This window comes from Colossoma macropomum, unplaced genomic scaffold (genome assembly GCF_904425465.1).
Source record: "Colossoma macropomum unplaced genomic scaffold, Colossoma_macropomum, whole genome shotgun sequence".
Classification (NCBI taxonomy): domain Eukaryota; kingdom Metazoa; phylum Chordata; class Actinopteri; order Characiformes; family Serrasalmidae; genus Colossoma; species Colossoma macropomum.
In genome coordinates, this window is record NW_023494792.1 from 13,338,967 (window position 1) to 13,365,058 (window position 26,092).

Genomic DNA, 26,092 nt, shown 5'->3' on the forward strand with positions numbered 1-26,092 from the left:
GACACTGTGAAACTTGTATATTTTCCAAAAACATTTTTTTTTAAGTTTCAACATTTGATATGTTGTCTGTACTATTTTAAATTGAATATAGTTTTTTTGTTTTTTTTTTGGAAAAAGAGTTGTATATAAACTTTCATTTTGACTGTTTGAGTGAAATAACACAATATAATCTAACATTACAGAGCATTCAGTCTCACATGGCTGTGTGTATATATGCATGTGTTCCTATCCTGCAAATTTATTTGCTACACTCATTTCTTCACTTCTTCAGTTTCAAGTACACATTGAATTTCATAAAAATATAGATATTCAGTTTACTGCTGTAAGAAAAGAGTCTATATTTTCATATAAAGATCAATTCCCACAAAAAGAAACATCAGAATGGGAATTATAGATACTCTAGAATGACTGCTTAAATAACCTGAAATCAACCTGACATTTTTTTACCTTTAGTTCATTCCTCAATTGCATTAATCAATGTATAGCAATTTAAAAGACAAAATTGCTTTTCTATCTTCCTTTAAAACATATTACTTTTATATCACCACGCACCAGTGAGTGGGGAAAAATAACATTAACCATAATGTAATTTTGTTTTCTCATGCAAGATTTATGAAGAATTACTCTTTTCCAGTTACCTCAAAAGAATTTGGTAAAGTTTTTGGTGCAGCCTCTGATGGTGTCAAACTAAAATCTTTATTATAATCAGGCCCAACTGACACACCTTGTTCTCCACCTTCTTTTTATTTATATATAATTCTATATTATTCCCACTAAGATAAACCCATTGAGCATCTCATTTGGGGTTGTATCTATTGCAAAGTTTTCTAAAATTAGTTTTCTTACAAGGAAAGTAACTCTTCTCACTATCAGACTGACCGTGCAGGCAGGTAACACTGTTTCATAGTGTCAGAGCTTCGAAAATCTTTTCATCTTCTGTTGCCAACGACTCATCATTTGACCACACCAGAGCATCTTGGTGTAGGCTCAGACTACTGTGGATTATAGGTCTCCCCTCACCTTGAGTGAGCTCAGTGTTGGGGAAGCAGCTTAGCCAATAGACTAGCGGGGCCATCGGGTAAGTATCTCAGGCTCCCACACTGGAATTGTAAGTTCTAGCACTACAATGAGTTAGCATGCTACAGCTAATACGGTGCTGGGAGTTTGTACTGGCCAGACAGCATGTATTCCCCACCATACTGGACCCTTACGATGGCCACAACTTATGCCCTTCATGCCCTGTGTTAGACCACCTCTGTGAAGTGCTGGTTAACCCCTGCATAAACTGATAAACTGTGCAATCATCCCCGTAGCTCACCACCAAGACAGGTTAGCAGGTCTAGAAGCCAGGAGCACAGCCGTACTGCCAGCGCCACATTTTTCTCGGCCATGGAGCTGGGTGCTTAGCACTCCAGTCCCCCAGAGCCTCTTTCCACCTTGGCCTCATAGAATTCTGAGGTCAGCGCTCCGCCCACGGCAACAGCGACTGCATCTAGGTTCAAAACCCACTGAAGATTGCACTGGCTAAGCTCCACTCGATGCGCTGGATACTGAAGCCCCCAAAAACTAGTAAGTTCTGCATGTGTGTGGCCCCCATGGATATCTTCTTTGTTAAGCTGTTGTCGACTCATCAGGTTGCTCCTAAGAAAGACAGAGGTTTTCTGCCAATTCGGGACCTCTGGTGTTTGAATTTGTTTCTAAAGGTTTTACCCTTTTGCATGCTTCACACTGCTGCTGTTCTTCACAGTGTTCACAAAGGACAGTGGTTTATTTCAGTGGACTTACGATATGCGCACTTCCACATTCTCATAGCGCCAGAGCACAGGCGTTTTCTCCGGTTTGTGCTCCAGGGCAAAATGTTCCAGTTAAAATATTTGCCCTTTGGGCTGTTGTTAGCTCCAAGGACATTTACGAAGTGCATACAGGCTGCCCTGTCACCCCTCATGGAGTAAGGGCTAAAAATCCTTCCATTCTTGGACAATTGGCTGGTGTGTACACCTTCCAAGGAGTGAGTGCTCAAAGATACTTAGAGACTGTTGAATAACACTCTAGCACTGGGCCTGTCTGTGAACTGGGCAAAGAGCAAACTGTCTCCGCCCAGTTTATTGGCATGGTGCTGAACTCTCATACAATGGTGGCCTCACTGCTCAAGGACCAAGCCCAGGTGATTCTGCTACTCATGGGTGCCTGAGACTGGGAGCAAAAGTGTAGTACTTAACACTGCTGTGGCTTTAAGGATTCCTCATGGCTACAGTGCAGGTCATTGCACTGGGGATGCTCTGTGTAAGATGCTTCCAGATGTGGCTGGTATCTCTCTGGCTCAACTCGGCAGGTGGTCAGAAGACATTGGCCAGGAACATGTCAACCATCTTGAGTTGCGAGTGGTGAAACTCACTTTAGAGTATTTTCTTCCAAACCTCCAAGGCAGACATGTTTGTGCATTGAGCCTGGACCTATGAACATTGGCACACCACACGACAGTTCCTGTTGTTGAGAGCTGCTCACCTAGTAAGTGTGACCAACCCCAGCAACGGATAAACTCCAAGCAACAGCCCATCTCTGGGATACCACAAGCTGATTGTGGCCTTCTTAAAAGGGGCATGGAGACTTTCCCTGCTCCGTTTGACCCAGCCACCACCTGTCACTAAAAACTGTGCTTTTGCTTGCTGTGGCCACAGCAAAGCATGTAAGTGAGCTACATGCATTATTGGTCAGCCCCCTGTGTCTGCAAGGGGTCCAGACAATGCAAATGTGACATTGAGGCCGAACCAGTCCATCAGCCTGGTGGCAAACACAGACCAGTCAGACCCCAGGAGACAGCTTTTATGTTCTGTCAGGGCATTGAAGCGCTGCAACTCTGCTAGTGCAAAGGCGTGGAAGACAGATCAGATATTTTTATGCTTTTCGGAAGCTAAACGGGGCTCTCAGCTCTAAAAGCAGCATCTTTCACACTGGCTCTTGGAGGTGATTGAACTGGCTTATGCTGCTGTCAACCATCCTTTGCCCACACCAGCTACTGGCCATTCCATCAGGGGAGGCTCCATGTCCTGGGCTGTCTTAAAAAGGGGTTCCTATTATTAACATATGTGCCCCAGCCACATGGGCTACACCCTTCACTTTTTCTCAATTCTATAACATTATGGTTGCAGTATCATCTGACCTGATGCCGGCTGTCCTGTCCCATGCCACAGGCTGCATCTAATGCAGTCCTCGTGACTGCGTGGGCACAAGTCATCTAGCCTGTAAGTACCACCCCTTGTGGTCAGGAAATACGAAACATAATGCTAGAAAATGCTCATTACGAATGTAACTCATTTATGTAAGTAGTGGATGACTGCCAGGGTTCCTGGTCACTCAGAGTGAGCAAGAAGATCCAGGTCCCTGAGGAAGCTTGCAGTGAGTCATGGGATGTCTTGGTGACATCACGTACATGGGTCACATGGTGACTCATTTGGTGTACATAGATCCCAGTTGAATAGCTGTGAACCTAAAGACAGACAGGCAGGTACAGTAGACTACAAGGAGAGAAAAAAGAGAGCGAGTGACTCGTGAGTGATGTTGTATCATTGATTCACATTCTGACGATTTCAACTCGAGTTCAAAAAAGAGATCTCTGTAGATTAATAATTAAAACCACCTTGAAAATGAGAATAAGGCTATTCACAAACAAAATGAGAGAGATGTGAGTAAGTGTTAGCTGGCTAGTGAATAGTTTTAGTTGTAGTAGTAAATACCCCAGAAGTAGCCCATACTCAAGAAAAGTATTGTTACTTCTGTGAAATAATGACTTCTTTAAAATAAAAGTACTTTTAAAAACTTTTTAAACAAGAATTACTAACAAAAACATATTTTCTCGTAAATTAATCGTAAAAGTATTTTTGCTAGTTCTGAATATGTTCAAGGAAAATAAAATAACACAGATCAAAGAACACAGTTTTGATTCGTGACTTCTCACTGCACACCAGCTATGGCATGAATATGTTAAATTCCATCAGCAGCACACCTGAATTAATTTAAAGAAAGATTGATTACAAACTATGACTGAATTTCAAGTGGATCCCTACTCTTTATATAGTGCACCATGTGAATTGAATCTCAGATGGCTCTTTGTTAGACATTTTATGCACTGTTTGGCAGCATTATTATTTAAAGTCCTGTGCTGTGCATTGTGTAGGGAGTAAGGAGCCATTTGTGATTCAGTCTACGTCTGGCATGGTAACTGTAAACACTGCATGTACTCTAGGAGAGGTTTGGAGATGGCTAAACTAATACACTGACTACATACAATCACAATGGATTGTTAATTTGTAGATTTTTATTTATTCTAGTGTGTTTTTGTTGAACAAGTAAACATGTACTGCCCAGATAAATAGATCTACATAGAATTTTCTCAGATTGCCTAAGAATTTTGCACAGTCCTGCATTCACGCAATTTACAGGCTTACACTTTTTTGCTGGACGTGGTAACCTTGTACAAGTCAAAACAGCAGATCCTCTGTCTGTTTATCTGGGTATATGCAGTGTCCCGCTTCTAAAAAGAAAATGTAAAAATATATACTATATCTCTATCACTTATTAGTTAAACCTATGAATCACTGTTATAAGTTTACATGCTACATAAGTTTATATGTTTCTCTTCCAGATTTTGATACTTTTGAGGTTTTTTGAGGATTTTTTTGCAGCTAATCATTTATATTGTTGCTACACCACGTCATGGTTAATTTGCAAAAAGTCAAGTAAATTTCAGCTCGACTTGTCGCTTGTTTCTACAGCTACAAATGGTGCACTCCCATAGAAAATTACTGGCCTGCTGCTGTGTGAACGGTGACGACATACCCAAATAAGGAACTCAAGTTCTAGGCCATTTTTTTCTATCAGAAAAATGTTCAGTGTTCTTAAAAATCTCTGCTGTCACAACATGTGGTAAACATGTTTCAAAGCTGATACATTTTGTCCCATTGTTATCCCTGGATCCTCAGAATTATAAGACTTTTAAGGAGTCATATGCTACATGCAAGCTAATGCTCCTGCACATTGAACAGATGTCATAAGACTGGCAGCCTCACCAAAATACTCCATGCAAACGATGTTGTACTTACGTGGCTTTTACAGCAATGGCCTACAATTTGAACAGCTGGTGTTGACTAGATGGTTAACCATACAGTCATGCTTTTGAGCCTGTGCTTTTATAAACAAAGTGATGGTAATGGATTCAGTGGTAGGTAAAGCCATACTTGAGTAAAAAGCCATACTTGAGTAAAAAGCCATACTTGAGTAAAAGTCATGTTATTTCAATGGAAGATGCTTCAATAGAAGTAAAAGTAACAGTTTGAGTAGAAGAAGGAGGGTCAGACATTTATCAGCATAGGAACTGAAAATCAGCAGGTGCTATTTTCAGGATCTCTGATGATCTATGATAAAACGCTGAAGTTTGGAAGTGAGAGGTGAGCAACAGTAAACCAGTCTAGGTGCTGTCGCCACACAAATTATACATTACCATGAATTAGGAACTGAATGTAAAAGACTAAAATCATTTCAATTCAATAAAAAGGGAAAGTATTAGTAAAGTACAAGTATTAACATTTACAATTAGTGAAAGTGTTGTCATTTCTAATAATGTCAGAGAAAGTAAGATAATGCATTCATTAGTAAAATTATCATTTGAAAATCCTCAGAACAGTACAAATCCACAAAGAAATGTGTAAAACTAAATAGAACTGATTAATTTATAACCCTCCCCAAGGCTCACAGAATCTCCTCTCTTTGAAACTGGAAATCTATCATTGTTATCTGTGAACATGTGAAAAGTGGACGCTTGCTTTTACTTTTATTTTGCCGTTTTCTTCTTTGTTACACTTGTGAGTAAGTGAGTAAGACACACAGTAAAGGAGCCCATTACAAGCGGTAAATTTTATTATGGGATAACAGCACATAAAGCACATCTAAAATCGATGTGTCCAATGCACTTTTAATAAAGGTAATATTAAAGGTACAGTTTCTAAGTACAATATAACAACATTCATATTAGAATGAAAAGTATTTAAAAGACAACATTAAATTTCTTATTTTTCTTTACAGCTGTATTTACAAAATGAATCAAAATACTTATTTCCATATTTAAGAATCAGACGAAGAGAAGGAGCAAAACTACTATTGTGAAGATACTACCTCCTAAAGAGAGTTCAAAAGAGCTGGATAAAAAGGTACATGATCATCTGTCCCCATTTTAAGATCAGTAGCAAACGTGTGACGTAAAAATTCGTGACAACCACAAACCGGCCTCTGCATCGCCCTCCCGCCCCCCCCAACAGTTTAATGCTGCCAATGTGTGGAGTAAAACCCACCCCGACCCCCAGCGCCCTCCCCTGGAGCTCACATTTAACAGACAACAGGAAAGAAATCCAAATGTGTATTATGCATATTTTACATACACATATGAATACTTAAAATACAATGCATTAGTCATTTGTTTGTAATAATGAACAGAAATCGGAACCGTCATAAAACAAGGGGAAACACAGAGCGGATTGTCTATTATCCATCTTTTTTTTTCTTTACAAATACGCAAACCTGGGTCTGCAATAAAACACTTCATCATTCATGATAAGAATCAGTCTGTGACTGATTAAACCAGAATGTATGTCATCATTACAACAATGTCAGCTATTCAGCAGAAGAGGAAGGGGGGGAGGAGAAAAAGAACGCAGACCACGCATCGCCAGAAAAGTTTGTCAAATGAAACATACAGGACACTACAAGAGGCAGGAAAATGTTGTTTACACAGTCAGAAGCAAACAGGGAAAATATCAGTTACATAAAAAGACACTGCATGAAAAATAAAGTTGGAAACACAAGATAGAAGTCACCTACATGTGCAAATACATTATCATCTGAGTACATGGCTGAATGGTGAAAACAAGAGCAACAGCTAAATCATTTCTGCATCCTGGACCTCTGAGAGGCACTCAGTGTAGTTTGTTGTGTATTATTGCGAGTACAGTCTTCATAATTGCTACAGAGAGAAAAATGAGACATTTTAGTAGAACGAACCTACAACTGGCAATTTCAATTTCTTGTACATTTAACACGTAACCACAGTGTGCGTGCTAATTCCTTATGACAATGAGCTGAAACACTTTAGTGCAGAAAAATGAATGCGTATGAAGCCAGGCTTCATATACCGCCGTGTGGGTTAAATCAAAAACTGGGGGAACCAAAACGAGGCATTAAATAATCCAGACTAGTCCTTTACACCATAGGATATTCAAAAAAGTATACTGGTAGGCATCATATTTGCAAATTTGAACAGTATAACTCCAGCCAGTGGTTCTCACAATCAAAAGGATCAACACAATACTGTCTTTTTTAGCTTGAACAATCTTTTCTTTATGGCGACAAATCAGAAATGCAATCTTAATTAGATGATACTGCTTTTACTTCTATTCTTAAAGTGAGAAGGAAACAAGAGCCGCGTCCCAAGACTAGCACACTGATACAGGTACTTGCCGGGTATTTAAAGTAATTTTACCACTATCGTTATCTTTATCATTATCCTTATTATTTATCAAGTCCTAATATCAATAATGCATCAATACTCGGTGAAATGAACGGACTAATCGAGTGGCCTAGTCTATGAATCGAGAATTTCTGTTCACAAAAGTAACTTACCTAGCACCACACATCAGTTTAACACAAAATTAAATGTCAGCACACCCTACCTCTATCAAACTAAGTCTAAAAGAGAGAAGTATACTAAAAACAGAGATACTGTACAGCATGATGTATTCAATAAACAGATAAATATTTGCACTGAGTAGGTCTTAATAGCAGTATTTTCTTCTTACCTATACAGACAGAAGTTACAAAGTTACCTTTATACATGTGATCAATAATAACATTAAATATCGTGAATTAAAAGCAGAAAGGTGAGGGAGAGAGAAAGAGAGTGAAATTAAGCTGTACAGTTTACAGGCCATATGAAGTTCTTAGTTCTCCACCCGGGAACAGAACCAGTCAAATATACACAACAAAAATGGAAACTGGAGGAAGAGAGACAGAGAGAGAGGGAGAGAGAGAGAGAGAGAGGGAGGGAGAAACAAATAAAACGGAACAAAATGTGATAAATAAGAAGTGTATTTACATGCAGATGTCAAAAAGCCTATGCACAAAGATGAATAATAATATACCATATATATTATTGCTTGACATTCGATTATGGCTAAAGTTTTTTTTTTGTTTGTTTGTTTTTTGTCTTTTTCTTCTATATTCTAAAACATATCTCACTTTTAATAACTGTATCAGCTGTGCTTTTGGGAGAAAAAAAAAGATTAACAAAAAAAAAAAAAAAAAAACAACAACAATAACTCAAATTTCAAAAATGCAATGAAAGTGATTGGTAAGGTTTAGATCTCAGTAACACTTCCACCCTCAAATCAACACGGCCTCACAAGCATGACGTCACGCTGTAATTCCATTTCTCAGAACCTTTCAAATATTGTTAAATGGCTTTGGCAGTCTAAGTGCCTTCGCTAAGGATTACAGAGTTAACAAGATGGTACAGTGTAAACTCCATCCGTGCTATTTGTGACTGCATAGGCCCTTTGATGTCAGATTTGCATAATGTAGTCATGAATGAAATTAATAGAGAGGTGCATTGTGTCATGCTTGTGCAGCCTCATCGATGGGTTCAAGCTTGGTGCTACTAAAACTGTGCAAAACCTGGGAAAACTAAGATATCCATATACCATATATTTCACCAGCTGACCCTGCTGCTCCTTATCTACTGTATTAAAGCCTTGTCTGGGGTCCGACTTAATCAAACGCACTCACACACGCATACACGAGTTCAGATGCATCGTATTGCTTTTTTACAGAAATCAACACAAAGGGCAGAAACCACAGATTACCGATGCTGTTTTACAAACCACAATACACATGGAAACAATTTATGGATCGTTCACTAACAACAAGAGTATGTATCTGTACATCAACATGTCAATACCACACACCCAGAGATGATTTAGTACCTTTGCTTTGAATGAAAAAATAAATTTGTCCAAAGTTCTACTTTACAGCCAGTATTGCTTTTAATACCTAATACAAACTAGACTGACAAAATGATGTTTGCTGTGGTAGAACTTGACTTCATTACACGTCTCACGGTGCAACTGGGTATTGTAAATGACTTTAGGACAGATAAATATGGATAAAGTGGACTGAAAGAAGAACTACAACAGTCTTCTGTGGATCAAAGCTTGTTCAGAGGGAACTCCACAGCAGTGGCTACCCTGTAGAAACCCGTATTAGTAACGCACTACAAATTCCTGGCTCGTGGGCAGAATCTGCTAGTGGAGCAAATAGTAGAAGAGGTATTTGGCACATAGATTCATACAATATGAGTGACAATTAGAACAATCCTCATCCAGAAAAAAAAGATAAACTTGACCAAAAAGGGTGACACTGTAGTTCATTGCTTGTTTTTAAATGATTTAGGACCCTGTTCTGCTGGATTAGACAGTGGCCTGTTATTAAGTTACATCAACCTTAATGTACACATACTGTACACATATTGTTCAGGCGAGTCATACAGAATGAAGAAGAAATGTGAGTTTGTGGTTGAAAAAAAAAACATGAATAGGGCTGTGATGAATATGGACAAACTGAAAGTGAGTGAAGAAATCTGCTTTCCTTTCTGTATCTTTACTGGTAATATCTCTTTTTCAGGTCTATGACATGAGCAATCTTAGACACACTGACCAGGATAAATGCTTATAACAGCTGAAATTAAATATCGACAAGGGCAAACATGCAAACAGATGCTACAAATCAGGGTCTACCCCAGTAATTTCACTAAAACGTTCTCCCTGAGCATTCGTATTGAAATCCATACACTGCCAATTCATAATATTGAAGAAAAAGTTCAGTTGGATTGTCATTCACAGTTTGACAAATGTTCAGGTTTTTTAATCATCTGGGCAGTAACACCAATCAAATACATTGCACTGAATAATAAAACATGGCTACTGACATATGGAATTCATGGTAATTCTCTCATTGGCTATAGTGTATAATATATGGTGCTAATAAGCCATGTTGACCCTGGAAATCATAACTGGGGCTTGGATAAATGTGGAACACTCAAATATAGGTACAGGAAAGTAATGAAAGACAAGACCAATGTGCAAGGAACAGCCATAAAACTGGATCTAAAATGTTAGTAACTGTGTTTAGAATGAAATCCAAAGAAATCTGCTCAGTGGGAATATTTCAAAGAAAAAAAAAGTCTAATATACTTCTTTCAACATCTCGTGTGAATGAATTGACAACTGTGTCAAACAGAGTTAGAAGGACAACTCTTCCCTGAGGAAAATAGGACTTGTACACACAACACTATGAAGAAATGAGGGGAAAAGAAGTAAATCAAAATATTGATTTGGTGTCACCGAGTTAGAAAAGCTTGTTGTTTGGCAGATTTATTGGATAAATGTTCATTAACAGAGTGGTTTTTCTGGATCATATGTAGATATTATAATAGTCACATCATAGTTTAACTGGAATGTTACAACACAATCTTTTGTGGACTTAGGATGTAGGAGAAACCTCTATGGCACGTTCAAAGGGTTTAGATTCACTCAACACACAACAGCTAGGTATTCAGAAAAAAAATCACTAATACTACCACCGTCTTGTTTTCCAGCAAAACATAAAAAACACAAGAATTTTAATTATTGCAGGGATAAGTGCTCTATAATCTCACTTTCTTTCTCTCCCTCTCCCTCTTTCATCAGCTTATGCACTGTACATATTACAAAAATAGAACTTTTACTACCAGACAAGGCTTTGAATATTTCATTCTCTCTCTCTTTTTTAATTCCTTAACTGTCTCCTAGCTATTGCTGCTGCTGGGTAAAGGCCTTTCCAGAGAGGCTGTTTTTAAAAAGCTCTAAACACAAACGCAAATCTCTTACATGCTCATCCACAAAACCAGATAAGGGCAGAATTAGACAGGAAACTTGGCTGTGTCAGAAATAGGCGTTCTGCACCATTTGTGAGCACAAGCTGTGGGCTCTCCGCCACTAGATGGAACTGTTGGCTAGTGCAGGACTTGTGCTGAGAGACAACAGGCCAAAGATTTCTGCTATTCTAAAGCCAGTCTAAATCCTGTGTCTGCCTTCCGTATACAGTTTTTGTTCACTTTAAAGAATGTGCTTTATATTTATTCTTATATGGATGGTAAACTTGACAGAATTAAGCTTAACATTCAGTCAAGTACGTATCAATCACTGTAAGACGGATGGCATTAATAATTTTAAACGTGGCCCACCATTTCATCCATTTACAGACCAGGTGGGAGTTCTGACAAGAAAACCCTCTTTAGAATAAGACATGGTTTTGTGGATGGAACAAGAGTAGTGGCAGTGATTGCAGAGCAGAACAAGGGCCAAAAACTCAAAATATCCGAAAGTGGACATGCTGATCTGGGATCAGATTCCACCCCGCCAACACTTCTCGTAGTCGGTAAGTGCTAAAACACAGCACTGATCAAAAAACAGCACTCCGACTCTCGGCGCCTTTCCTTCAGCTTTTACCCAGCATCCGCCCGAAACCTGACCCTCTCACACACAGCGCTGTAGGAGCTTCTAACGTGTAGCCTCTGTGACTCTGTGGTTTTCACTTGTATTTCTTTTTGCACATGCAACACATCACTAGGTAAATATACAAGTCTTAAATTAAAGAAAGGTGCAAATAAAAGTGCCTTATCAATTTCAACAATTAAGAATAGTCTAGCTACTAATATCATACATGTTATTTAAAATAGATTCTATAAACATTACTTTTTTTCTGTATAGTAAGTACTTATGACCATATACCCTGTAGCACATTAGAAAACAGGTGGAATGGACCCTTGCATTGTGGCGGTGTGCTCAGTTAAACTGCAAGCACCTGTCCAGAAAAGGATTTAATAGCAGATGGCCTTACATGATATCACTAAGCAACCATGGTGGATGGAGTCTTCGACAGCTAAAAGTAATTGCATTTTTTTTAAAAACTAGAATTACCAGAATTCTACTTTTTTTTCTTCTTCTTCTTTTTTTTTTATTGACGATTGTCCTAAGAAAGGTGCCGCTTCACGTCACCTTATGCCAACAGCTCTGTTCCACATTCCTTGAGCTCTCTCTCTCTCTCGTGCTCTTCTTCTCTCTCTCTCTCTCTGTCCCCGTCTCTCTCTATTCCTCTGCCTCTCCTCTTCCAATCTCTTTCGCAGCCTGCTTGCATTCTGAGCAGAGGCCGTCTCATTAAAAGAGGAGAGGTGGCTCAGCCGGGCATGTGCATGCTGTATGGGTCACAATCTCTGCACTCATAGTGTGCAAAGGTGTAGCAGACTGATTTGGAGGTTGTGCTGGACATCAGAAACTGGTTGCTGGCTTCTGAAACTGAGTGGTCTGATTCAGTGGGATGTCCTTCTGTAGATCGTTGGTTCTTCTTCTTTTGGAAACGGGTCGAAACAATTTCTGCTGATCATTAGGAATCGTCATGGGACAGTTCTGATGTCGTATGCATGAGTGCTTCAGCTTGAGCCGGGAAGAGAGAGAGAGAATGGGAAAAAGAGAGAGAAAACGAGTGTCTTCATCTTCTCGTCCTCTCCCCTGGGCCCCCTCAATCCCACCTGTGTCAAAAAAGGAGGGGAATAAACCTCGCAAATTACCCCTTCAAATCAAAGCCTCCTCTGGCTTACGCCCTCCCAAAGGAAAAACAACAAAAAACGGGAAAGTTGTGTGTGCAGCAGGTTCGCTGTCCTGGTATGTGTATGTGTGTGTGTGTTTGTGTGTCGTGTGTGTCTGTGTGTATGTGTGTGTATGTGTGTGCAGGGCACTGGTAAAGTCTCAGATTCATGCTCGACATTCCCCACGGTGTTTTTTGCCCCCCAGAGGGCAGGACGAAGGGGCCACTAGCCGTCCACAGGCATGGACTGCTCAAAGTCCGATCCAAACAGCTCCTTGTATAACGGGGGGAAGTGGGTGCGCACAATGTCTGGGTATATTGCTTTGAAAGCAGTCAGCTTCTCTGTATGCCTGCTGCACAGCGCTCGCAGTGTCGACACTTTGCATATCAACTGCAGAGAGAGAGAGAGAGAGAGAGAGAGAGAGAGAGAGAGAGAGAGAGAGAGCAAGAGAGAGAGTGAAAGCAGGAGTGGAGACAGAGAGAAGGGGGGAGCAAGCAGAGATGGGGTAAGAGAGGACGAAAAAGAGAAAGAGAGAAAGATAATGGGAGAGTGCAGACAGAGAGAGAGGAGAGAAAAAAGGAGAGGGGCAAGAGGGTGGAAAAGAGAGACAAGAGTAGATGAGGAGAGAAAAAAGAGTGTGGAGAGAAAAAAGGAGAGAGGGGGCAAGAGGGTGGAAAACAGAGTGAGATAGGAGAGAAAAAAGAGCAAGAAGGGGGTAAGAGGGTGGAAAAAGAAAGACAAAAGGAGATTGGGAGAGAAAAAGAGAGAAGGTGTAAAAAAGGACAAGAGGGCAAAAGGGTGGAATTAAAGGAGAATGGAAGACAAGGGGAGATGGGAAAAGAAAGAGAAAGGTAAAGCAAGAGAGAGGGAAAAAGAAAGGGGGAGGGGGGTAATACAGGGAGGTTTGTTACTGTGACTCAGTAGGAAAACTCAGAGATGAGGAGGGGAGGAAGAGGAGGGTATCTGGAGAACCAGCTCGGCTCCTCCCTCCCTCTCACATGACTGAACCCTCACACAGGGTTACACACTCAACTCTTCATACGCTCTTATTCAGCACAGATGGGCCCTCTTTTTATGCGCATTAGCTCATCGTCAAACTGTCAAATCATATCATATTTAATGGATTAAACCATAAATTCATTCATTCATTACTAGGAAGAGAAAAAATGGCACTTTTTTAGCTGTTCATAAGTCAACAGCAGTAAGAATATATAGAAATGAAATAAGTAGCATGTGCAGGATATTTCTTCACATAATTAGCAACTAATGTTCAAATATGTCATGCACCTTTACCAAATGTTAAAGGGCCCATAACCCATTTTCCCAGGCTTCATAGGATAGATTGATGTAGTATGTCAACACTGAAAGTTTCAAAATATCTTGTTTACTCCAGAGTCCGTACAGTTTATATATGGAACATAAACTCCAAAAACAGCCCGTTGTGAAATTACTGTTTTTGTAATGTTACAAAACCTGCACATTTATATATAACACATTCACATCCACCTGTTCAGCCTGCAGCAGTTTAGCACTGCATATTCACGATGAAGTTATATGTTTTAGCCAGAACTGCTCTTTGAATGAGGCACAGTGCATGACAGCCAATCAGAACTCATCAGATCAGACCACATTTACATATGTCAGTCTTGAAAGCACAGTAAGAAAAACAGCCTATTTAACCGTAAAGGATAAAGAGAGGTATGAAATGGTCATGTAAAAATGTATTATAACTGTTTTTGATACATGAACCCACACAAATGTCAGAAGTGGACCTCATGGAAGAAAAAAAAAACAAAAAAACAAGGAAAATGAAGTGTATCATCCCTTTAAAATGTTTACATACGTTCATGCATGTGCGTGAATCTGAATGTGTGTGAATTCTATTTTTAAGAGTTATGCTTACTTGTCATGTTCTTGTAGGCATGTACACCAACAAAACTTTGAAATCGCTGTTCAAAAGTTTGGAATCACTGTTTTGAATAATATAAAACCATTTTGGTTGCAGATAAATGCATAAAATGATTTGAATATGTTTGTCCTGCGCAATTTCACAAATAATCAGTAAGATACAAGGAAGGTAAAATAAAAATGAAGGCATTTTCTCCAGGATGACAAAGATGTTTAACATCCAGTATGAATTTATAATACAATCAATATCCAGAATTCATTATACTTCAAAAGCTGAAAAACTCAAGGCAGATGACAAAAATAATTGTAAGTAAGACAATTACAGTACATTAATTATAATTAAATCCACTTCTTGTTCACAGGATTCTTGAAACATTCAGAAATACCTTTAGGTGAATGTTTGATATGGTAATATTTAATGATCTAAAGCCTGTATTTTTCTTGTCCTTTTTCTGACATTATGACATTTATATGTTTTTTTATGTACCAAACATTTTCACACAACCATTGTCCACTCACTCTTTTTCATTTAGAATCAAACAGGCTTTTTTGTTACTATGCCTGTAAGACTGACAGAAGTAGATGATCTCTGTTCTGATTGGCTACCCTGTATTGTGCCTCATCCAAAAAACAGTCCAGCTGCTGTAGGCTGAATAGGTGGATATATGTAAATGTGCTGCTTTTTTGTGATGTCACAAAAACAAAGAATTCAAAGTGGACTGTTTTTGCAGCATAGTTTCCATACATGGGCTGTATGGCCTGGGGATGAACCTTGCTGTCGTCTTGCATTTTTCATGCGTGTACCTTTGTGAGTATGCCATCCTCTCTGTGGTTCTTCTGCAGGACATGCTGTAGGGCCAGCTGGATCTTCTGCTGAAGTTTCTCCACCTTCACCTTCTCCTGGAGCCAAGAGCGGTCTGACACACACACACACACACACAGAAAGAGATGACATAATGAAGAAATAAACCACCATGTGCAAAACAGAAGCAATAAAGCACTGAATTTATATTCCATCTGACACAGTGGAACACTTGGAACAGGGCTGGTGTAAGTTATGCTGTGGAATGGGAATCTGATATAAGACAGCATGTTACTCTTAGGCTTTGACACGCATAGGGCAACTGGGACTAGATTAGACTGAATGTAAAACATAGTAAAAACAAAAAAAGGCACCCCAGTGTTATGTGTGTGCAGTGGTAGAGCAGGGAATGGTTCTATCTGGCTGTGTAAGAACTCTGCAGCTGCTGTTAGCTGTGCTCCTACCTGCAGACATCAACACGAACGCCGAGAACAGGGCGAGCTCGTCCTCAGACAGGTGCATAGAACACAAGTTTTTCCCAAACTCGAAGACAGAGCTGATCAAGTCGTCACAGCCTGCCAGAGGTAGAGAGGGGGTGGGGGTGTTGGGAAGATGCAGACAAAGGTGTCAAGCGCACTCTTGATCTTTAGCACAGGAAAAGTATAAACATACACTCGCTCACACACACAAACACGCATACACACGCCGTCGACAGCAACACAGTGAGGGAACAGTGGCAGCCGCATTACTGAAGGCCTTTATTCACCGTTCTCTCTGTCACACACTAATCATGTTTTGGCAGATGAGCGCCGTTATGCAACCATGACTGGGGTCACTAACGAGACTTTTAGTAAAATCAATGACTGGAAGGGCTTGCACAGTCGTTTTGATGGCAGAGGAGCAGCTGAAGCCTGCAGTCTGCTGCTTTCTCCACAGCGCGGAGGACAGAGGCTGGCTTGTTGAAGGGGCCACACGCAATACACTGAATAAGACACCATTGTTGCTACATCACTGAGGACGCCCACACAAATGCACACACTGAGATTCCTTAATATAAACACGCACGCACACATGCACGTCTCTCTCCCTCCTCACATTTGTATTCATTCTGGCATTTGGACAGCTTTCTGCCTCAAAAGGCTTTGGATGCGCACAAGGAACTCCAGTGGAGGGATTTTTACTAATGTCATGGCATTCAAACATAAATGTTATTTGCTTACACTAGAGAAATCCAATGCCTGGATTATGACTGTATGGATTGCAGGCTTGATAAAACTCCCCCAATAGGCACTCAATCTTATGGTTTTTCTAGACATAAGAAATATGCAAAAGGCTGGGCCGTGATCTTGGAGAAGCTAACCTACTCTACATTAATGGGTAAGATAGATATGTGGGGCCAGTTTCAGTCGCTCAGTGTGAGTTAATGTGTGTGTATGTGCTGACAGAAGCTGTCAGTTTAACTAATAAACTTGGTTTCTGAATTCATCACCAATAATATGTTTTAGGCAGAACTCACAGGGCCTTCTAGGCCCATAGAGACAGCCTGAAGATTTCTGTGACATAAAAAAAATATCTCTTTAAGTTTTTGTTCATTTTTATTTAACATAATAATCATACTCTTTGTATTCAAACTCTGCAAGTATTGTAGTGATACTCTTTCATTGTTAAAGGGGAATTCCACCATTTCAGAATTTCTGCATAATTCAATCTCTGAGATGTAAACAGAGTGTTTTAATATAAAATGGTGCATAGTAGAGAAACCTAATGACTCCGATGTCTTTACAGTGGTGGTGATAGGCTTTTATATACTGTCAAAAATGACCAGTGAACGTACACATGTTCAATCTTTTGGTTAACAGGATCTGAACTGCAGGCCTAACTCATCAGACTAACCACTAACATAGTTAGGAAGTGACAGAGCAATCAACCAATCACAATTTATTTACAATAGGTCAGAAAAATGACCTTCTGCAAGTCCTACATATATCACTGACTGTGAAAAGGAGTTGTAGTCTAACCAATATGTTTTAGTCAGTTGTTAGAAAACTGCAATGGCTCTATGCCCACACTCTTTACTAAAATAGTTACAATAAAACTGCTACATACAAGGTAAATATGTGTTAATATGTCTGTTACACGCTCCAAATAAAAGATGGAATGTCTTTTACAAGCCTCAGATGTCTGTGTTTAATCTAGAATGGCCAAGAAATGTTCATGTACATTGCTGTTAGCGTAACGCTAACATAATACTAGAATCCCTTAATGATGCCAGGAGAAATCAGCCTTTTCATAGAGGTGTTTTTTTCCCTCATTTTTCAACAATTTTTGACAATTATTGCCCAAACTAGCAGAAGTCATAAAAAAGAACAGCAAAATACACTCTTAAAACATGAGGGTTTGGAGTGATGCCGTGAAAGAAACACCTTGGATTACCTAAAGAATCTTTCAATTGAATGGCTTTAAATGAAATCTTTAAAGAACCATCCACTGACAGGTTCTTTAGTGAACCATAAGTGGTTCTGTGGCATCACTCTAAATCATTTTGGCTCCATTTTTAAAAGCGAACACTGACTGACAAACACAAAAACACTGATAGTTAAAGGACTGCAGGTGGAACGGGAACAACACAGAAGATGAGGTTGCCTTCTACTTACCTAATGACTTAAACACATCCGGACCAGCATATTTTCCATCGAAATAGACTGTGTTGTTCTGAGGGTCAAAGGCACGGCACATTCTGACAAACACCACCTCCAAAGAGCCTGCAGCCGGCAAAAAACATCAGCGTGAGATTTATCCGACCCAAAAGAATCATCACAGGCATCGTTTGTGCCATGAAACTCTGACTCATACTCCACTTTGATTTGGTCTGTAATTGCCAAGTCTCTTCGATAACCCACAGGTTCCTCCTCTTCGTTTACCAGCCACACTAACTGTGTCATTTTGGTTGATTTTCTGTCTAAATTAAAAACCATCTCACTATCACTGAAATAGAGAGTATGTAATCCACTGAAATCCACATAACAACAGAAACGCCTCCATGCCTACTGTGATCTCCCTTTGTGCTGCATGTGTACTCTATGTGTGTTTGCATTCCCGTGTGTGTGACTCAGGTGGGCCGTTGTATTGTTGTTGAGAGTGGGAGATGTAATTCCGCTGAAGAGTGCTCACTGAGAACTGGATTAGAGGATAAACACGCCGTAATGGAAGCCATTACCGAGCTTTAGGGAGATGCCACTGCTTTAGAATGTCACATCAGGCGAGGGATCCCTGTCAGTATGTCATTATTAATATTGGCAGAGCTAGCACAAATAACATGCAGGCATACATCGAGGGAGTGCAGAGCTTCAGGATTTGTTTGTGCATTGGAGAGCAGTTTGCCCCGTCTTTTGAGAGGGGAGAGCTCAAACTGGGGAATTTCGTTTCAAATGTATTTCACTTCCTAAGTACTTCAGCCATGCTATGTCCTCACTTCCTGCTTTTTTTCCTCATATTTGTCTCTGGGAATGCAGCAGAGAAGGCTACAGGATATCTGTGTATTACACGACAGCCACTTAAAACCCCATGAGCTTCATTGCTCTGAATCTGAATCTGAAACATCAGAGAAGGAAGTTCAGAACTGGTCTTAGATAAGGGTGAAATGGACACTGTTATGCCAGTAGGGCCAAAAGTTTACAGGCCAAAACTTATTTTTAGGTAATATATTTTGTGTATTTTTCATATAAAGCTATTTGTACTATACAAGTAATGAACTATTAACACATATAGCAATATATACAAATATTTTATGTATTATTATATTTGTCAGCTACAAAATAATCAAATGACGTGTTCTGCTGATTTTCTAAGTGAAAATAAGTTAACACATCTTCTACAAATGATCGTACATTTAAAGAAATGTACAATTACTGTCATTTGCTGAATGTAACATATTGGGAATATATACACACACACACACACACACACACATATATATATATATATATATATAGACTATGCTAGGTTAGCAGTGATATAATGCACACATGCAGGCAGATGCAGTCTCAGTACCTGCTTTGAGCAGCACGATCTGATCGTTCTGACAGAGCTCCATGAAGCCGTCGATGCGCTTGGCGAACTCCACCACATACTGGATGGCCTCTGTGATTTTAATGGCGCACAACTGCCACATGACTTCTCTGGGCTGGAGGAGCAGAACAGAAGAGAGGAACGCTCTGTATTTGATTATCCCTTTTAATGCACTTAGTAACAGACTAAAGGTGTTGCATGCAGAATTTTTCACATCAACATGTAAGTAAACGACCGGCAGTCAGTTCTGCCGTAATCTGCTTTCAGAGTTGTTTGGAATGTTTTCTAGATAGAAATGTTAGTTTATACAATCAGACATGCTCTAGGCAAGCAGAGCCTGTCTGATTAGCTGTGTTAGAAATATAAAGTTTTCCACACTTCCCTTTCATTTCCTCCAAACAGATGAATTTTTTGTGTGCGTGTCTGTATTATTCCATTTGAATAATGAATTGCTACAGCAGTTTACTGTGACTGCAGCCAGATGAATGACTATCTGCAGTATCAGTATTAACAAAATAATAACAACAAAAATTTGACACCATTTTGGACTGGCCATATAAGTAAAGGCCTGTACATAACCTAAAAAAATGGTTTTAGGAAAACAGTGCTGAGTCAGTGTGAACCCATCGCTCACAATCATGCACAGGTGTTCCAAAAAAGCACATGTGAATAATAACAACGACACATTTCAAGATATTTTGAGGAGCACTGGCAGGAGAAGCAATACATCATCTATTTATTGCTTTAAAGTAATAATTCATCTAAAAATATAATTTACTATTTTTCCCCTTTTTACCCCATATGTAGTTGATCATGTTATACCTTTGAAAGTGAAAACATTAAATCTAGTCAATATTACTAGTATTTATCATTATGAGATGTTTATGAAATGTATTTCTTGATGTTTGTTTTAAGTAATCTTACCTTAAAGAAATAGTTCAACTTTATTGGCAGAAAATTCTGCTTGTTTCAAGAAATAATGCACAAAACAAGCAAAATGATCTGCCAATAGAATAAGATAACTTCAATAGATAAAATCAACTAAAATGAGTACATAAAATACGTAAAATAATCTCAATGTTCTTACAACAATCTCAAAATGAGGAATATTAGACTAGATTTAAGATGATTTCAGCTGGCAAGTTATGGCTGGCTTTATGATGGCGGTTATTACTGTTTTAAGCTATATGACATAATAATTTTATGATACAAATCCACAGTTTCCACAATGCTAATATCCATAACCATTACTTGCTACATTAGCCGTGTAGCTCCAGTGCAAAACTAAAGGAGCAAACTTTAGACACCAAATAGGTCTTTTTGATTGACTACATTTTGGGAAAGGGAAGAAATGAAGTAAATCTGATTTTCCATTAAACTGTTGCTTTAAATCTTTCATGGAGCTCCTGTTTTTGGAGAGCTTTCACTCTTCAAAAACATGTGTCTCCAAAATGGTAAATAACTGTTAATATAAAGAGATTTTATTAAAGTATTTCGAAGCCTTTCTATATTTATTAATTTTTTTTAGACAGTCATGTGACATGATATTGGTACCAAGTTTATGCAACTGTTTTTTGAAAAGATATTTTAAGTGCACCTTAAATGAAATGAATCGGATTGAAAATCATAGCAGTTTTCTCTAACCTCATTAAAATGAAGCTAAAAGTGACCTCTAGACTTGTTTGTGGTATCAAGCATTTCAGCAACTTCTGGACGGCTGACACAGCCGATGAGGAGATGTGGGTGACAGTGGTTGTGGCGTATGTGCAGGGGAGAGTGTTACCTTGTTCTGGTAGCTCTCCATCTCCTCCTGCAGGAAGGCCTGCCAGGTCATCTGCTGCAGCTCCTCTCTCAGATACTGACATGTCTCCATGTGGGACTTGGAGATGTTCTGGGCCAGATGCTCTGCAACGGGCAAGCAGTGCAGCGTCAAACACTCAGACACGCACCAACACACATGAACACACACCCACACACACAGTGCACGCACAGATGTTCTACTCTATACGTCCTAGACATAGTGCTTTTTTTCCAATTTGCCAATAAACAGTGGCTGCTTTTAGTTCGGGAGAATGTTATTGTTGCAGAGACACTGAAGGAGAGATTTTCTCTTTACGAGGCAGATTTGCCTGTGCAATATAAAAACACAGTGCTTTGAGTATGCATGTGTGTTATTGCTGTTTTGCCTTTAAATTTGATTTAGAAGCTTGTTGACATTTTCCTCTACTACCTCCGGGATGAGGGCCGTGCTTGAGTAGTGGAATATTTTAAGGAATTGTGTTTTTCTGTATGTGTGTGTGTTAGAAGGGGAGATGAATATATGTGCATCAGGCTTGGAAACAAAGGTCACATTTGCTTTCAATAAAAAAAAAAAGACAAAAGGGGAAAAAAACACAAAGTATAAAAATCCAATCATGTTGAAAACACATCTGTTATAAGGAGTCCCAGAGCACAAGGGGAACCTAAAAAAATGATTTCCCTCGATGCGTGCCCTGCTGGATCCTGATTGGCCCTAATTAATGGAAACTAATTACAAAAAAGAGGCACTTTTAATGAGTCTCGGAGATGAGTCTCCAACCTCCTGCTATTTTAAGCCACCTTTGTGTCATTTGCCCCACGGTTGAGTTCTTCCCCATCTCCCACCCCCAGTGCAGCATCCCCCAGCAGCAATCACATAGTCCCTACTGCACATTAGGGTTGCATCTAACTATTATGACTATAACCGATTAATTTGCCCATTACTGTTCGATTAATCGGCTAATCAAGTCTTTATGCCTTCTGCAGCTTCTTCTCTCAGGGTATAGCAATTCAGTGTATTTGTAAACTACAGTAAACAGTAGTTTAATTTTCCAAATTTTAAAGGGCTCATTATTGCATAATTTTCTTGTATTTTAATTTTTCTTTGAGGTCTACTTATAATGTTGGTGTGGTTTTATGTACCAAAAAAAGTAATCATTTATTTTTTTAAACTTTAAACATGTTTACATTCTACATCCAAATCTTTTATTTAAAAATATAAGACAATATGTCTTTTTCATGATATGGGCCCTTTAAAAATTGACCACATACTTTATTGAAAATACTGTATTAGAACTGATTGAGGCTGAGGCTAACTTTGTTACCTTGCTACTTACAATGTCTTCGATGACTGATCCAACTTAATTGACTAATATTTGCAACCCTACTGAAAATCCTTCATATCTCTCTGCATCCTGCCTCTATAGTCTCAGCTATGCTTACCTAGCTCTGCCATTGAGACAGTGGGAGAGGTCTCTCCGTTGGTGAAGGAGCAGTAGGGGAAGAAGCCCGATCCTGGTGTGAAGTCGCAGATGGGCTCGGGTTTGATGCCGTTGATGTCCAGGCCGGACTGGTCAGGTGAGGGTTGGATGTCCAGGTAGAAGCTGCTGACGCCAGAGTCGGGCTTGCTGCCATCCGGCGTGTGTCCGTCCATGTAGCCACTAAGCTCATCGTGCAGCTCAGTCAGGCCGTTGGCTGATAGCCCATAGGTGGGGGTGAGCGGCTCGGCCTCGCCGGGCTGCTGCTGGTGGTCCCTCTGCTGCTGCTGGAGCCGGTGCTTCTGCACCTCTGCATACAGGCTATCCCGCTGCTTCTTGGACATGCGGCCGAACTTCACCGCTGGAGAGGACAGAAAATGCAAACAGTCGTACTCTCTTTCATCAGGAAATGTGTCCATAGAACTGTTTAGAACTGACCTAAGCTGGTGGTTCCCAACACTTGACTGGAGTAGCTATTTTTGTAAATTATTGGGCCAGTTTTCCAGCCCAGGATTAAAGGGGAATTCAACAGAGTTACTGCATAATTTAGTCACTGAGATGTAAACAAAGTTATTCAGAGTGGTCTGACATGAAATGACTCAGATTTCTTTACAGTGGTGGTGACAGGAAGCATGTGATGTCTACAATGCAAATATAGCCATTATATTTACTGTTCAACATACCTACATGCTTCTGCTGAGTTTGTATATGTAATGTTCATGATGGTAAAATAGTGGTAGGTCTAAAAAAATATGTTTTCTTTCAGAACTATTTTGCTGTGTAATGACCGGGATGAACATCTCAACCTTCTCAAAACTATCAGAAAACCGTATCTCATGTGTCAAACAACGTATTTATGAGCACTTTATGAATGGTTTTCTGTGGGGAAGCTTTTAGAGGCTTCAGGTGTCTGGTTCCTAGCACCACCTATGTGAACAACTCAAACTCTATATACATATTCTGGCATTTTATCTCTCTAATATGCACAATCCAGCTCATTAGCTTATTAATAAGCTTCTCCGAAGTTGAAATGGGAAAAAAAAACGTAACAACCTGCCTTACAGAGGATACTCAGGGACCGGTGAAGGGAACCACTGCTATATCCCTGAAGTTTGCATCTCTCTGAGGACACACTGGAGATACAACTAAGTGGCAGCACTCCTTCTCTACTGAAATCAGCAAACTAACATGTTAACATGTCCTTTTCCTCAGGGATGTGGTCCTAAGACAAGGAGCTTAATGTAGCAGCAGTGAGAGCATGGCCAGCCCAGCGGGAATGAGTTCTCTCCCTGCGCATTAGGAGAGTAATGGGTGTAAAATACTTCCCCAGTTTGACATCTTTACAGCATTAACTTTCCACTGCTTCTTACCTGTCAGATTAAGACAGGGCCAGCAGGCTCGGCCAGGATGACTCAGAGTGAACAAGACAAGGCACAAGACACAGCGAACATGTACAAGCCCAGTAAACAGAAGAGGGAGAGTGAATGCAGAACAGCTAGCACTACTATCAGCCACAGGACCAGGTCTTTCAGAGACAGTTGATGTAAAAGCTGTTAGAATAGAGGAAAAGGTGTTGTATAGTTCAGACTAGGGCCTGCACAATATATTCTTTGTTAATCATTACCGCTATATTGTCCTCTGCAATACTGATATCATAAAGTGTAGTTAATTATTACAGCTACCCTTAACATTTCATGGTGAATGGACCAATAAAAATGGTCTGAAATTATATGGAATAAATTCTTGTTACATAAACATACATTAAAAATAACTTTTTTAAAGTAAGATAAGACTTTTCCTGTGAAGTTACCATTACGGAGATGCGTTTTGTTACAACAGTGACGACATACTGCAAGACGCATCATAAACACATTATGTCTTGATAAAATCACTATACTAGTATTGTGTCCATTAAGTGCAGTCCTGGTGGAGACTAATGGCATTTTTCTACAATTGGTTTTTATCTTTCATGTCTAAATGAATGTCATCTCAGACCAAAACTGTAACTTTGAGTCATTTTAAAATTGGCTGGAGATAAACGACTTGTAATGCAAAGAGAAAGAAGGCCTGAATGCTGAAGTATGGGAAACAGAGGGAGCCCAGAGAAAAGAACTCTTTAGTCTCTGAGCACAGAGGTAAGAGAGGAAATGAGAGTGGGGCTTGATTATACAAGCTTGTCTTTTAGTTCTTGGTCATAGTGGAGGAGTGATAAAGGTGCAAATGGAGGGACAGACTGTAATGAAGAGAGGGAGACAGTTTTGGGAAAGCAACAGATGGTAAGGATAAAGAAAAAGCAAGTGGAGCTGAGTTATCCTCATGAACATAACAAATACTGGGAACCAACCTGAAAAATTAAAATGACTAAAACAATGTTCTCTTGATGACGCCTGGTTAAATAACTAAAAGAGAAAATTGAATAAATTCACAGATTTTAAACTGTTTTTTAGTAACATTTTCCCATTTAAGTGACCAAATTCTCATTACTGCAACACAGCAAGATTTAAAGATAAATCTGTAAATAATGTTTTTTAATAACTTTGACAGTCATTAGTTTTTTGCTTTTTTTTTACTGGAGCCACAAAACATTTTGTTGTTTTGGTTTACATGTTTTCAGTTTACAAGGTAAACATAACCAACAAATAAAAAGTAAAGAGATTCAACAGTTAAAAGTAACAAACTCATTTTTTCTAATTAAAAAAGGTGGAAAAATGATACATATCGGTAATGAGAAATACATATGTGGACACATATAATGAGATGGTAATGAGAACATTGCCAAACAACAAAAGAACAAATGCCAAAACAGCAAAAAAAAATGTAGGAAAATGAACTCTTTTTTTTTCTTGCTGTAGAGCTCCAACTGATCTACTAAATTATACAAGTACTGTTTATCTGCGTGATGCGTATGACACTCAAGTAGTTATGGACATGTTTTGAGGTGGTTTCGTGAGAATGACCCTGATATCAGTGTGTATGTGTGCTGATCTGTGAGGGTTTTTAAACCTCTTTCACAAAAATAAAAATAAAAATCCTGTTTGTACAACTGAACATAGATGAACTGACTGCTCAAAGTGTGCTCTGAACTGCAGATCAGCTGTAGCATACAGAGAGCATTACATATGAAGGCACACACCCAGACAGTGTTAGGGTGGCATGTATGTAAAACTAATACAGAATGAACCTGCATCTTGGAATTAGTCTTAACTAGTTAAACTTTAGTGATCTGCTTTGCTCTGTGTCAATGAGCATAAAATACCAACAGCACCAATGAGGCTAATGAGAGCTTGTTTTATTCCACACAGCGGGACAGCAGAG

The 26,092-nt window shown here is 39.4% G+C and overlaps 1 protein-coding gene across 2 annotated transcripts in view; it reads right to left on the reverse strand.

Annotated features, from left to right (window-relative positions):
• Positions 1 to 12,376: 12,376 nt before the first annotated feature.
• roraa (RAR-related orphan receptor A, paralog a) overlaps positions 12,377 to 26,092 on the reverse strand; it is a 296,333-nt gene continuing 282,617 nt past the window's right edge. For both annotated transcript variants that reach the window (XM_036576078.1, XM_036576079.1), the window contains 7 exons: positions 22,743 to 23,138; positions 21,286 to 21,407; positions 19,485 to 19,617; positions 18,089 to 18,196; positions 15,899 to 16,009; positions 15,437 to 15,549; positions 12,377 to 13,114 (listed from right to left, as the gene is read on the reverse strand). In XM_036576078.1, coding sequence (XP_036431971.1) covers positions 12,950 to 13,114; positions 15,437 to 15,549; positions 15,899 to 16,009; positions 18,089 to 18,196; positions 19,485 to 19,617; positions 21,286 to 21,407; positions 22,743 to 23,138 — 1,148 coding nt within the window. In that variant the 3' untranslated portion in view covers positions 12,377 to 12,949. The remainder of the gene's footprint in view (positions 13,115 to 15,436; positions 15,550 to 15,898; positions 16,010 to 18,088; positions 18,197 to 19,484; positions 19,618 to 21,285; positions 21,408 to 22,742; positions 23,139 to 26,092) is intronic.